Source organism: Stegostoma tigrinum, chromosome 17, assembly GCF_030684315.1.
Source record: "Stegostoma tigrinum isolate sSteTig4 chromosome 17, sSteTig4.hap1, whole genome shotgun sequence".
Taxonomy (NCBI): Eukaryota; Metazoa; Chordata; class Chondrichthyes; order Orectolobiformes; family Stegostomatidae; genus Stegostoma; species Stegostoma tigrinum.
The window spans coordinates 44,078,086-44,090,695 of NC_081370.1; the positions used below are offsets into that span (position 1 = coordinate 44,078,086).

Here is a 12,610-nt window from a genome sequence, read left to right on the forward strand (position 1 = left end):
TATCTTATCTAAAATGTTCCTCTTATCCATCAGAGTATCAGGCATCTCTCTGATAGCTTTCACTTCAGTGAAGACTGACACAAAATATTTATTGAACACCTTTGACATTTTTTGATCATCATTTACAAATTACATAGAGTGCCACATTGCTCTTAACAGTATTTTTCTTATGTACTTGTAATAGACTTTACAATTCCTTTGGATGTGTTTTATTATCCTTGTTTTGCTGCTTAGTTTTCCTTATGATGCTTTAAGCTTTCTTATCACATTCATCGTTATTTTTTATTGTTTCTTTTACAATTTTCGTATTTTTTTTACTTCATTTCTAACTACTGATTATTCTCTTTGTAATGAAGTATATTGAATAACTTAAATATGGTAATTCTAAAGAAGGTGCAGGAATAGAGAGATTTGGGGGCTGGATGTTTACAAATCTTTGAAGAGGAATGTTGATAAGTTTATTAAAAAGCATACAGAATCTTTAGTTTTACAAATAGGAGAATATATTTTTAAAGCAAGGAAGCCATACTGAATAAAACACAAAGAACTGTGGATCAAAAACAGATGTTGTTGGAAAAGCTCAGCAGGTCTGGCAGCATCTGTGAAGAAAAATATCAGAGTTAACGTTTCGGGTTCACTGAAGGGTCACTGCACCTGAATCGTTAGCTTTGATTTTTTCTTCACAGATGCTGCCAGACTTGCTGAGCTTTTCCAGCAAATTCTGTTTTTGTTCCTGATTTACAGCATCCGCAGTTCTTTTGTTTTTTAAAGAACTGTGGATGCTGAAAATCTGAAACAAAAATAGAAATAGCTGAAGAAACTTGGCAGGTCTGGCAGCATCTGGTGAATAATCAATACATTTTTATCTGAACATGCTTTTAATCAGATGGTACAAAGTTGCCACATCCAGTCAGCAATAATATGAAATGTATTTAAAGTTTTATTAGCTTCTCTGGTTTCTACTGGAATTTTGGTAAATTTTGACTCATCATTTCAGTTTGTTTTATTTCCCTTTTCCAAGAGATTGTCGTGATGAAATCTAGTCTCTGTCACCATTATCCTAAGTATGACATTGCCAATTTGTATTTTGGCAGATGCACGCATTCAGACTTTCCTGAAGATGATCCTTGCATCAAGCAATCCGAAATCAGTTGCAGTCCCCGGAGGACTTGGTCCTGTTAGAACTGAGTTGGAAGAAGTAACTGTCAAGTTTCTTCACCTTGTAAACTATAACAAGTTGGTCTTCAGTCCTTATTATGACACAATCTTGATCAAAGTGCTCAAAAAGAATGGCTCGCAGCTACCTGGGCTAAGTGAGGAGGAACAACTGTCCTCAAGATAATTTCATTAGGAGCATTGCACGTTTAAGCAACAATATCTTTTTTGTTTGTGTTTCCCTCCACATGGCTTAGAAGGGGCCAAGCTGGTTGGGGAGGTGGCATTTATGGAGAATAACTTTGCATTGAGATAATCTAAGGTGGTGAGGGTGCAATATGCACGAGCACTTCATGTTTCTGTAAAATAGAAGGGATGTGTTTCAGTGTTAAAGACTCCTGGTTTTCCTAAAGCTGGGAAAACATTTCCACCTGTGTTATCTTTTTACCAGTTTTGAATTCCCTCTCTGAAATTTACTTACTTTCCCACCCATTACTAACAGTACAATTAATAGAACTACTTGAACAGACTGATATTATATACTAATTGAAATTTTGTTTGTATCATTTGTGAAGGTAGAACATATTCATTATACAGTTTAGTAAAATGATAACTTGATATGATGCAGAACTTTAATTCAATAACTGGGATGATTTTTGAAACTAAAGGCCTCTTTACAAAGTGTGCTAAGCCACTTGTGCTTCTGGAGCGCTCATAGGCCTTTGATACCTCAAGACTTGATGAGACCATTCTAGTGTACTCCTAGCTAACCTGAGTTTCTGCCCTACTTAAGCTTAAACTAATGTAAGCCTCTATTGTTCCTACCCAAACCTGCATCAGGTCCATTACATCATCAGCCCTCAGTTAAACTTTGCCTGGACTTGAAAATTTTCATCCTTGTTTTCAGATCCTCCATGGCAGTAGGCCTCCCCACCTCTGTACCCACTTCTAGCACATTTCACTGCATTTCTCCAATTCTGGAACATCCCTAATATTAAATCACTGCACCATTAGTGATCATGCTGAGGCCCTAAGTGCTGGATTTCCCTTCCTCAACCGGTGTATCCCTCTATGCACCTTAACAAATTTAAGATACTTCTCAACATCTGCTTTTGGTTGTCTGCCTTAATTTTCCCTTATGTGGTTTGATGGCAATATTTTACTTAAGCTTCTGTGAAGCATCTTGGGCCATTTAAGTCTATTAAATGCTCCCCATGGTATTACGTAAGGTCTAATGTGTAGTGTTGCTCATCAGTGTGAAGAACACTCCCTGACGGGAATTCTGGTTGAAGCTAGAATGGACTGTTCCTAGTTGACAACAGATATCCACACCATCTGTTCATGCCGGCTGACTGAAATAAGGAATAGGTATAGATTGGTGCTGATTGCCTGGCACTAACTAATGCCATGAAAGTCTACTGCTGCAAATAGTCTTGTGTCAGAGGCCCACATTCTGTTGGATAATACATACATAACTGAGGGCTGGATCTCATCAATGTTGGAAGTACCAAATCCAATTTCAGAAATACTGCAGTTGACGTTTTGGCATCTGTTTGTAAATGAACTATAATCTGTGGTCTATTACAGTTATAATAGTTCAAATATAAGAAACAGGTACAGTTGTCCAGGGACAATAATTCTGGCTTATTTTTAAGAGGCTGCAAGCCAGAATGTTACAGGTGACCAATTGAAGATTCTGCTGAAGTTGCAGATTTCATGTCATCCTAAGTCAAGACCAATTTGTTCAAAGCCTCGAATGATATATTCTTGGTGAAAAGACAGAACAGTTACTTCGAGTGCACTTAGTATGCTTTGGAAATATTTTGAGACAGATTAATTGAAAATTAGTGACCATTAGAAAGATAGCATCACACAAGATCCTAGGAATGGGTGTGAATAACTTTTACTGTGGAATTTGATGAGAAAAGGAAGGTTGGGATCAAAAGTGAGATAGAGGGAGGGTTGTTGCTTAGGGGGTCAGGTTAAATGTGGAGGGAGTGTGGAGCAGTGCCCTCTTTTAACATTAGGAGAGGTGGGGTGTAACAGGGCACAGGTCGGGGTGAGGATATCAAATGGCAGTTTGGCAGCCTGCAAGTGTAGTGATCTTTTCACACCAGCTTGGTTTGCTGCTAATCTCTGGAGATTTTACTGTGTTTCCTCTTTTGCTGTAGTGCAGTTTAATTCTGTTCTAAAAAATCAGATATTTGCACAACTTTCCAACCTTTCCTTGTTATTTATACCTTTCATCATGCAAGTCGCCAAACTATTACTTGAGTATAGTGGACCATTCTTATGACTGTCAACTGAATGTGTTAAGAAATACAGTCATGCAGAATGAAAACATTTTGTTGCATCATTCAGTGGCCAAAAACTCCCTTGTGCTTTTGTTACTGCTGGCTACGTTGCAGTATTGTATTTCACTCACTTAGCATTACACGTGTGTTGTTGCATAAGGCAACTGTGAAGTGTGCATTGTATTAACTAAAGATGCTACTTTACCAGTGTAAATACTAGTAATCTATTTCACAGAACAATTTGGAAGGTGCTGCCTAATTTTTTTTTCGGCTGCTTGTTCCTAGAATTTTGCACTATAATTAGGAAATAGTGAGAATGTATTTAAGCAAGAAAGGCGAACTTGTATGTAATAAAAAAAAGTTCACCTGGTGCCAGTTTGTTTTATTTTTAGAACAGACAATATACAGGAATTATGTATTGGGTTAAGAAAGGGAATACAAACCAGCTGTCTTACTTCTGTCCGCTTTACACTCTGATCGTACTGGTAAATTGTGTATGGATGGCCAGATGAAAATCAGTTTTCTCTCTCCATCGCACTAGGCCTACTGGATCATGGAAAAACAATAAACCAGTCTATAAAATTAGAAAAAGTACTCCGGCTTGACTAAATTCTAAGTAGCTAAATTAAGTACACAGTCCTCTTTCATGCAAGGCCTGAGCATGCTCAGCTCCCTCTTGGCATTGCATACAACTCAGCTTACAGCATGCCTTACAGTGATTGCTGAAAATTGCACTCTGCAACTGTTCATCCAGGATAGAAAAGAAAATAATGCAGATACATACAAATAAGGCTTAAATGTATTTTTATCACTTTATTACAAAGGTTGTGTTCAGTTTGTCATAATACAAAAAGAAACAGATTGCCATAAATAATGGTAAAATGAGACTTGGCAGGAAACCACAGGACAGTGGCATTTCAGCTTTGTGGGATATTAAAATACTTTCCCTCATTTACACCATCCACTTTTTAAAAAATGAAACAGACAAATAAAACAAAATCACAAAGTTTCACAAGTTGCATTAGAGTAGCAGACTTGTACAGATTGCAGTTGTAATGTTAACACCCTGTATGTGCACGCACACTCACTATGCCTGACCAAGACCAAAACATTTTTATTCTGCTCAAACGAGAGCCTGATGAAAAACTACAGTTTTCATAGAGAAGAAACAAGGTATCATCCATTTTTCCCCCATCCAAATGAATTAAAACTTATTCGAATGAGGCACAACAGTGAAAGCACAGTCTCATTTCCACAGGCAAGTGAAGATGTAGCTGTCTCAACATTTTAAGAATGGTAAATTCAGTTCTTTCAAACAGTCTGTAACAGACAAGATTATCTGACTCGCTTCTGTTGGCGTGCTCTGTAAATGTCATGCACAGGAGGTGCCACAGCTCCCTTCTCCTCCTCTTCATCAGAATCCTCATTTGCTGCCCTTTTCAGGGGCTTTTTCATCACAGCATCATTTTCTATGGGTCCATTTCCTTCAATAACCATTTCAGGCTGGCCTCCAGTGATCAGCTCAATAGCTTGTTCAACAGCTGGAAAAATATGTTGCAAAGTTTAATAAATCCTCCTTCTCAATGTTCAAAAACTAGTACAATCATTATGTATTTCTGATGTAGCCTATACACCAAATTAATAAAAACGTGATGCTGGCAGGAGCCTATAATACCTAATTTGTATGAATAACAGAAAGCCTGTGTTTAAATGTCTTAGTTCAGATGCATCTCAAACAATATTGTTAGATAGGGTTAACACGGTGTGAAGCTGGATGAACACAGCAGGCCAAGCAGCATCAGCGGAGCAGAAAAGTGTGACATTTTGGGTCGAGACCCTTCTTCAGAAAAAGTCTCGACTCGAAATGTCAAACTTTCCTGCTCCTCTGATGCTGCTTGTCCTGCTGTGTCCATCCAGCTTCACACCATGTTATCTCAGATTCTCCAGCATCAGCAGTTCCTATTATCTTGTTAGATGGGGATACTGTCACATTCCATAGCTAATCTTTACAGTTTAACAGAAACAAATGAAAGATTAGTTCCTTATAAATGAACCTTCAACAGACAGGCTTTTGATTCTAGGACCTGGTATGGGACATGAGAAATCTTGGTGTAATCTGTAAAGATTCTACAAAGAAGTGTGTAAGATCATGAGAGGCATGGATACGGTGAATGCACTCTCTTTTTCCCAGGGTTGGGGAATTGAGGGCTAGAGTTTAAGGTAACAGGGGAAAGAGCACATGGGAACCTGAAGAGCAACTTTTCTTTTAAACCAGAAGGTGGTACGCATATAGAATAAGCTGCCAGCAGAAGTGGTTGAGGCAGGTACATTAACTATATTTAAAAGGCATTTGGACAAATACATGGATAAAAAGGTTTAGAAAGACATGGAACAACTGCAGGGAAATGTGGTTAGTAAGGATGGACATTTTGATTTGCTTAGACCCATTTGGACCGAATGGCCTGCCTCCGTGCTGAAGGACTATGACACTAAATGCTGCCAAATAACACAATATAATGAATTTGTTAAGAAACATTAGGATGGAGTAGGTTTCTAGACTAACTGCAGCTAACTTGTTTCTGTCCAACACAGAAAAGTCAGAAACTGCCCCCTAAGAAGCTGACAAACATTTCTTACTTGCATCAATTTACTTCAAAACGTTTAAAATTAATCAGTTAAGTGGGTATTTAATCAAAATTTAGGATTTTGCTGATTTCATGCATCTGCTGCTTTTAGCATAAACAATGTTTACATTTTTTAATAAACAAATTGCCTCCTATTGCAATTTAATTTTTAAAAAGAATACAGTTTTGGAATTCAACTGTAGGATATTGGTCTACAAACACAATGTCAAGAATCCCAAGGCACAATTTTAAAATAAGGGGGATACCATTGAGGACCAAGATGAGAAGAAATTGTTTTACTCAGAGGATGCTGAATCTTTGGAATTCTCTTCCCCAGAAGGCTGTGAAAGCTTAATCTTTCAGTATATAGAGGTAGATAAATTTTTGATTATAATTGGTATAGAGAGGTTACGAGGAGAGTTTGGGTAAAAAGGCATTGATGTATTCATTCAACCGTGATTGTATTAAATGACAGAGCAGGTTCACTGGGAGGAATGGCCTGTGATCTGGTTGTCAGGAAATTATTTCTACCACCTGAACAAAGACATCAATACATTTATTTTAAAACATATGAACCAAAAAACAGCAGAAAAAATTAAAACCGAAGATAATTTCAGAAGAAAATATAAAAGAAGTTTGGGCCAACTTGTGTAGGTTCATGGCCCTATGCACTTTGAACATCTTACTCTCCTTAGAACACAGACTGTGAAGATGCAGCAACAAATATTACTTACTATCTGGTAATTGACAGCGTCTTAAAACTTCTATTAGTTCATCAACCTGAACAAAAGGCCCCTGCAAAAACATTTTCAAATACAATCACAACATATACTATATCAAAGACACAATTACCAGGTTAGGTGAGCCACAGTTTGCATCAAGGTCAACCTTACATTGCTCAACACGAGAATTAATTCCCATTTCAAACATATACAAAGTTGAAGAAATGCAGTGATTATCCAGAGTGCCCTGGTCACGAGCACAAGTGCAGACAGGGTCAGCTGGCTGCGATGTGTGCATGCTCGCTGCTCCACCTGGTGGTGACATTCTCAATAAATGCGGGTTTGAAGAAAAGCTATGCAATAATGCAATGGTGAAGGCGGTGAGCTGACGTGTCAAGTGCTAGCTCCACATACTGAGTGCAGGGAGGAGACTTTCTATTAGTCTTACTTGGTCTCCACAGAGCACATAGCCTGCAGAAATTGTTTAGATTAGATTAATACCTGAACTGTTCCCCTATTGCTAACTATCTTCCTGGAACAGATGCTTTTGGGGAAATTAAATGGTGAATCCACCTCCATCCTGTGTTTCCCATCTCCCTCCAATCCAGACAGCAGAAATGACAAGGGAGGGAGGTTGGGGGTGGGGGAGGATAGGTAGAGATAGTGAAAGGAGTTGAACTGTTGATCTGATACTCCCTATTTTACACTGGGACTGAAAAATCAAAATGAGTCTAACTGTGCTAGGATGAAGAAAGATCCCTGCAATTACCTGGAAACACGTTGGAGGTGGTAACAGTTTCATTAGGAGTACAGAAGCTGGAGGTACAGGAAAGACTCCTCCGGGAACAGGATGGAGGCCAGGAGCTGCACAAATACAACCAACACAGTATTTCTTTAATGCTTCCGGTGTTAGTACAGAAAAATTATTTAAACAACACATCACTGACACACCAACTTGGCTGTCATTATGGCAGAGCAATGAAAATAATTCAACCATTTATAGTGAATATCCGGTTACATTAAAATCCATTATTGCTAACTGAAACCCAACATAAACCACTTACGTGCTAAGTGTCTGGGTTGGAAAGGTATCATCTGGTTGGTGTCAGGTTTCGGATATTCTGGTTTCCGATCGACCTCATCCTTCAGTACAGTCACAGCTGAAGGAGTCACAATGGGGTCTGGGATTATGGCAGTCAGTTTATTGCGAGAAACATCCTGAAAGGAGGCAAATATTTTTACTTAACTTGACAACTCCAAAATACTGTAACCATTGTTTTGCTTGTTTTTTTTGCCCCCTTCCAAGTAATCCTCACTCAAGGGCTTTAGGTTTGCATGGAATAAACAGCACAGGGACAAAGTCTTTTACTCAACAAGTCAGTGTTTATATCCACACAAGTCTCCTGCCATCCCATGTGGCAGGTGCTTAGCTGCAAAGTTCTGCCCCACATTGTGCAAACAGATAGTGTGGTGGTGGCAACAGAGTCAAGGGGAGTGTTGGAATTATGGCTTTGATAAGAGCCCTTAAGCGACTGCACGTTGGATGACAAATTATGGAGGCAGAAAAGTAAGTCAAGGCTACCTGAAGAAAACTCACAGAGTGTCCAGAGATATACAGTTTATTTATGAACAGACTGGAATGCAATCAAGTTAAAGCTATGAATATGGGGATGGATGGAGTGCTCAACTATGTCAAACATGGAGGAGGACAAGGAACAGTAGCTCCAGAAGGTTGTAACCATTTGAGCGATTTCAGTTCTGTGGTTGAGGCAGAAAGGTTTTGAATAGGGGTAGACAGCAGAATCACACAGAATCTTTAATATTCCCATTCTCTGGAGCAAAGCCTTCAAGATGGCATTACTCATTCACATGTGCAAACCAGCATGAAAGATTCTGCTTCTGAAGGGTCTCAATATTCCGGATGTAGATATGGTCACGGTTGGGGCCAAATTGGGAAGGCTTGAATGTAGACTGTAGTCCACTGGGGATGATCTGGTTCTGTAGGCAGGTGCTGAGGAAGGTAATGTGGCTGTGGTACCTGGTTTCCTTCAGGACATTGTGAAAGGTTCTGCTGTTAGCATTTTTGATAATTCAGAGCATCCTAGTTACAAATGTCAAAAATTCTGAAATGCTTGCTATTTTCTTTGACATCCTTTCTCCATTAATTCTGATCAACTATTTTTCAAGTTTGAAGTATCGCTGATAAACATCTATGGTAATTAGCAGAGGTATGTAGATACCAGACGAAAGACAAGATCTGATTGTAACTCAAAGGCTTGTTTGCTCTTGTTCTAAAAGGATGATGATCCCCAAGTAAATGCAGTGATCCAAGCTTGCAGAAAGTGCCCCCTATAAAGAACCAGGAAGTTTAATTTTAGAGAAACTGGCCAAACAAACCAGAAGGTTCTGGTGCTCATAAAAATAGTAACTCAAACATCCTCCACCATAGGACCAGCTGGCAGACTATGAAACAAAATACGAACTCACGAGCAGACACTGATGCCATTATTCAAAGAAAAGTCATGAAAGTAACCACACTTTGACATGTGATAGAACGCAAGAACTGAATCTTATTCAACAGTGCAGAAGTACATACCTTATATCCAAGGGCTTTAAGTTCACTATTGGAACAAGGAAATAGGTCCATGAACTTGTATCTGTCCACTAGTAAGGCCGTTTCCTTGCCTTCATATTCCTCCTTAAAAGCAGCAAACCTCCTCTTTTCCACTTTCAGAATACTAGCTAGATCTCCAATGTTGCTTTCAAATGCCAGAAATCGTGCCCAGATCTCTCTGCAATTTTGATGGGAGCAACATAGGAAAGGCCAGAATTAGCATAGTTCTAATCACGCTGTCTGAGAGTTTCCAATTTATTCCTCACCGCCGAGAAAGTGTGTGTAAAATACAGCAGTTCTCTAATATTGCGTCTTCTAAAATAGGCCCTGCTGACAGAAGAATCTGTCAATCACCCCAGTACAAAGATCAGCACATCACGGCACTTAACACCATTTCTAATCTTCAATTCTCCCTTTCAAGCTACAAATCTTTAAATTTTCTGACTAAACTTTTGATTAGAACAACAATCTGCATTAACAGTCACTTAAAGTATGTTAATAAAAACTTGGAGACTAGAAGCCAGGACACAGCACAGAAGACAATTCAGCCTATCAAGCCTGTGCTGGCTCCCTGAAAAATTTGTTCTTCTTGCCCTTTCTGTACAGTCTGACAAATTTTTCCTTGCAAATATTTATTCAATTTCCATTTGAAAGTTATTACTTCAGAGAAGACATGGCATGACGGCTGTGTCATTGGATGAGTAATCCAGAGGCCCAGTTTTAAATATGCATCTGGTTTACTTTAGTGAAGGCATTTTGGCATTCTCATCTGGTCTGGCCAACATGAGAGTCCAGATGGGGTGGCCAGGTAGCTCAGTGATTAGCACTGCTGCCTCATAGCACCAGGGACCCGGATTTGATTCCAGCCTCAGGCAACCGTCTAAATGGAGTTAGGACATTCTCCCCGTGTCTGTGTGGGTTTCCTCTCACAGTCCAAACATGCGCAGGTTAGGAAATTGCCATAGTGTCCAGGGATGTGCGGGCTAGCGGATTAGCCATGGGGAATGCTGGGTTACAGGGATTGGGTAGGGGTGTGGATCTGGGCCTAGGAGGGATGCTCTTTGGAGAGTTGGTATGGACTCACTGAGATGGCCTGCTTCCACACTGTAGAAATTCTATGACTCTCAGTAACTTCACTGAGCCTGAACTGCCCTCAAATAGTTTAGCAAGACAGTCAATTCTAGGGACAGAGTAGAATAGAATATATGCCCATTTTATCCTCCAGCACTCCAGGGAAAAGCTCCCCAGCCTATTCAGCGTCTCCCTATAACTCAAACCCTCTAGTCTGGCAACATTCTTATAAATCTTCTCTGCACCCTCTCAACATATTTCCTATTACAGGGTGACCAGATTTATATGCAGTACTCTAAAAATGGCCTCACCAGTTTTCCCATACTGCTACAACATGACATCCTAACTCCTCTACTTAATATTCTGACCAATGACGGCAAACATGCCAAATGCTTTCTTCACTATCCAGTCTACCTGCGACTCCACTTTCAAGGAACTATGCACCTGCACCCCCAGGTCTCTATGTTTGGCAACACTGCCCAGAACCCTACCTCTAACTGAATAAGTCCTGCTCTGATTTGCCTTATCAAAATGTAATACCTCACACTTATCTAACTTAAACACCATCTGCCACTCCGTTGATCAGTTGAGCCAAGGTCCTGTTGTACTCTGAGATAACAGTTTTCACAGGGGATGCAATGGTCTAGGGTTATTATCGCTGGCCTGTTAATCCAGAGACTCAGATTAACATTCTGGGGATTTGGGTTTGAATCCTGCAATGGCAGATGGTGGATTGTGAATTCAGTAAACATCTGGAATTGAGAATCTAATGTGAATCCATTGTTGATTGTTGGAAAAATCGCATCTGGTTCATTAATGTCCTTTAAAAATGGAAACTGCCATCCTTACCTGGTCTGGCCTACATGTAATTCCAGACCCACAGCAATGTGGTTGACTCTTAACTGGCTTCTGGGCAATTAGCTATGGGCAATAAATACTGCCTGACTAGTGACACCCTCTTCCTGTGAATGAATAAATAAAACTGTCCACTACACCATTACTGTAATCCCAGAATGTAGATGTGCTATTGACCCTCAGTGTACACGCAGGCTAGTCATGTTAAATTACTTATGTTACACTGGTATAAATTATCAGATGGTTTCAATTAAGAAGTAGTTTACTGTGCTTGTATTGAGTACTCTACTGAGTCACGATTGTGAATGATGATCCATGAGAAGGCAAGACATCATATAAAGAATGCAATTCCAAATTAAAATCTTGAAAATAGTAGTTTATTAAATCCTCAAGATTGCTTATTACTAAATAAGAACCTCGTAAAATTTACATCAAATTCACTTCAACAATCAAACATTTAAAAATATTCAACTTTCTACATGCTGATTTAAGGGCAGGAATATTACCCAGATTTCTCAGGTGGTAAGGATCCAGATGTCAGCACACGTTCAAACAAAACTCTGGTATTATTGTCCTCTGTAATGTAGACAAATGCAGTTAGTATACACAACTGTGCTGAGACCGATACAGAACATTATATCGAAAGATTCTTATAAGAAGGTTGGTCGCATGAAACATAAAAATGCTAGTTTGTTAGGCCAGATGCTAATTTCTGTGCTGAATATTCTATTTAATTCTTGAAGTTTTAGGTTTGGTCATCCAGGTGTGGAGTGGAAGGAACATTGCAGGCCAGGCACAATCAGAGGAACAGGAAAGCTGACATTTTGGGTCGTGACCCTTCCTCAGAAAATATACAGCTCCACAAGTTGTAATCTCTGCCAATGAAGAGCTGTTTTCTCCCGCTCTGGTCAATCATTGCTCATTTGTTGCCTACCTTTCGAGAAATGCTCTTGATTGGTTTGAATTCCGCAGTTCCATTTGAGCCAGTGTTATTTCTAGCAGCAACCTTTGCTCTTGCTTTCTCACTGTCATCGCCAGAGTATCTCCAGATTCCACCCTTGATCCCTTTTTCTCTCCTATTTTTTTGTAGCTTTTGGGAAATATCAGCAATTATGGAGTCACTTTCTAAGCACACGCCAATGGATCAGGTCCTACTTGTCTGTCATCATTTTTAATTCCACAACTATTTTTCTGTTGTCAAACTACTCATTTCAAATCACATATAGAACATAGAACATAGAACAGTACAGCACAGAACAGGCCCTTCAGCCCACA

The 12,610-nt window shown here is 39.4% G+C and overlaps 2 protein-coding genes across 15 annotated transcripts in view; one reads left to right on the plus strand and one right to left on the minus strand.

The window, feature by feature from the left end:
• Positions 1 to 4,021, plus strand: part of tcp11l1 (t-complex 11, testis-specific-like 1) — a 35,196-nt gene extending 31,175 nt beyond the window's left edge. For all 11 annotated transcript variants that reach the window (XM_048546027.2, XM_059652132.1, XM_048546030.2 and 8 more), the window contains one exon: positions 1,095 to 4,021. In XM_048546027.2, the coding sequence (XP_048401984.1) occupies positions 1,095 to 1,342 (248 nt within the window). In that variant the 3' untranslated portion in view covers positions 1,343 to 4,021. The remainder of the gene's footprint in view (positions 1 to 1,094) is intronic.
• Positions 4,022 to 4,236: 215 nt separating this feature from the next.
• The window catches only part of cstf3 (cleavage stimulation factor, 3' pre-RNA, subunit 3), a 148,428-nt gene continuing 140,054 nt past the window's right edge, over positions 4,237 to 12,610 (minus strand). For all 4 annotated transcript variants that reach the window (XM_059652128.1, XM_048546022.2, XM_048546020.2 and 1 more), the window contains 6 exons: positions 11,842 to 11,911; positions 9,392 to 9,587; positions 7,860 to 8,013; positions 7,565 to 7,659; positions 6,808 to 6,868; positions 4,237 to 4,990 (listed from right to left, as the gene is read on the minus strand). In XM_059652128.1, coding sequence (XP_059508111.1) covers positions 4,785 to 4,990; positions 6,808 to 6,868; positions 7,565 to 7,659; positions 7,860 to 8,013; positions 9,392 to 9,587; positions 11,842 to 11,911 — 782 coding nt within the window. In that variant the 3' untranslated portion in view covers positions 4,237 to 4,784. The remainder of the gene's footprint in view (positions 4,991 to 6,807; positions 6,869 to 7,564; positions 7,660 to 7,859; positions 8,014 to 9,391; positions 9,588 to 11,841; positions 11,912 to 12,610) is intronic.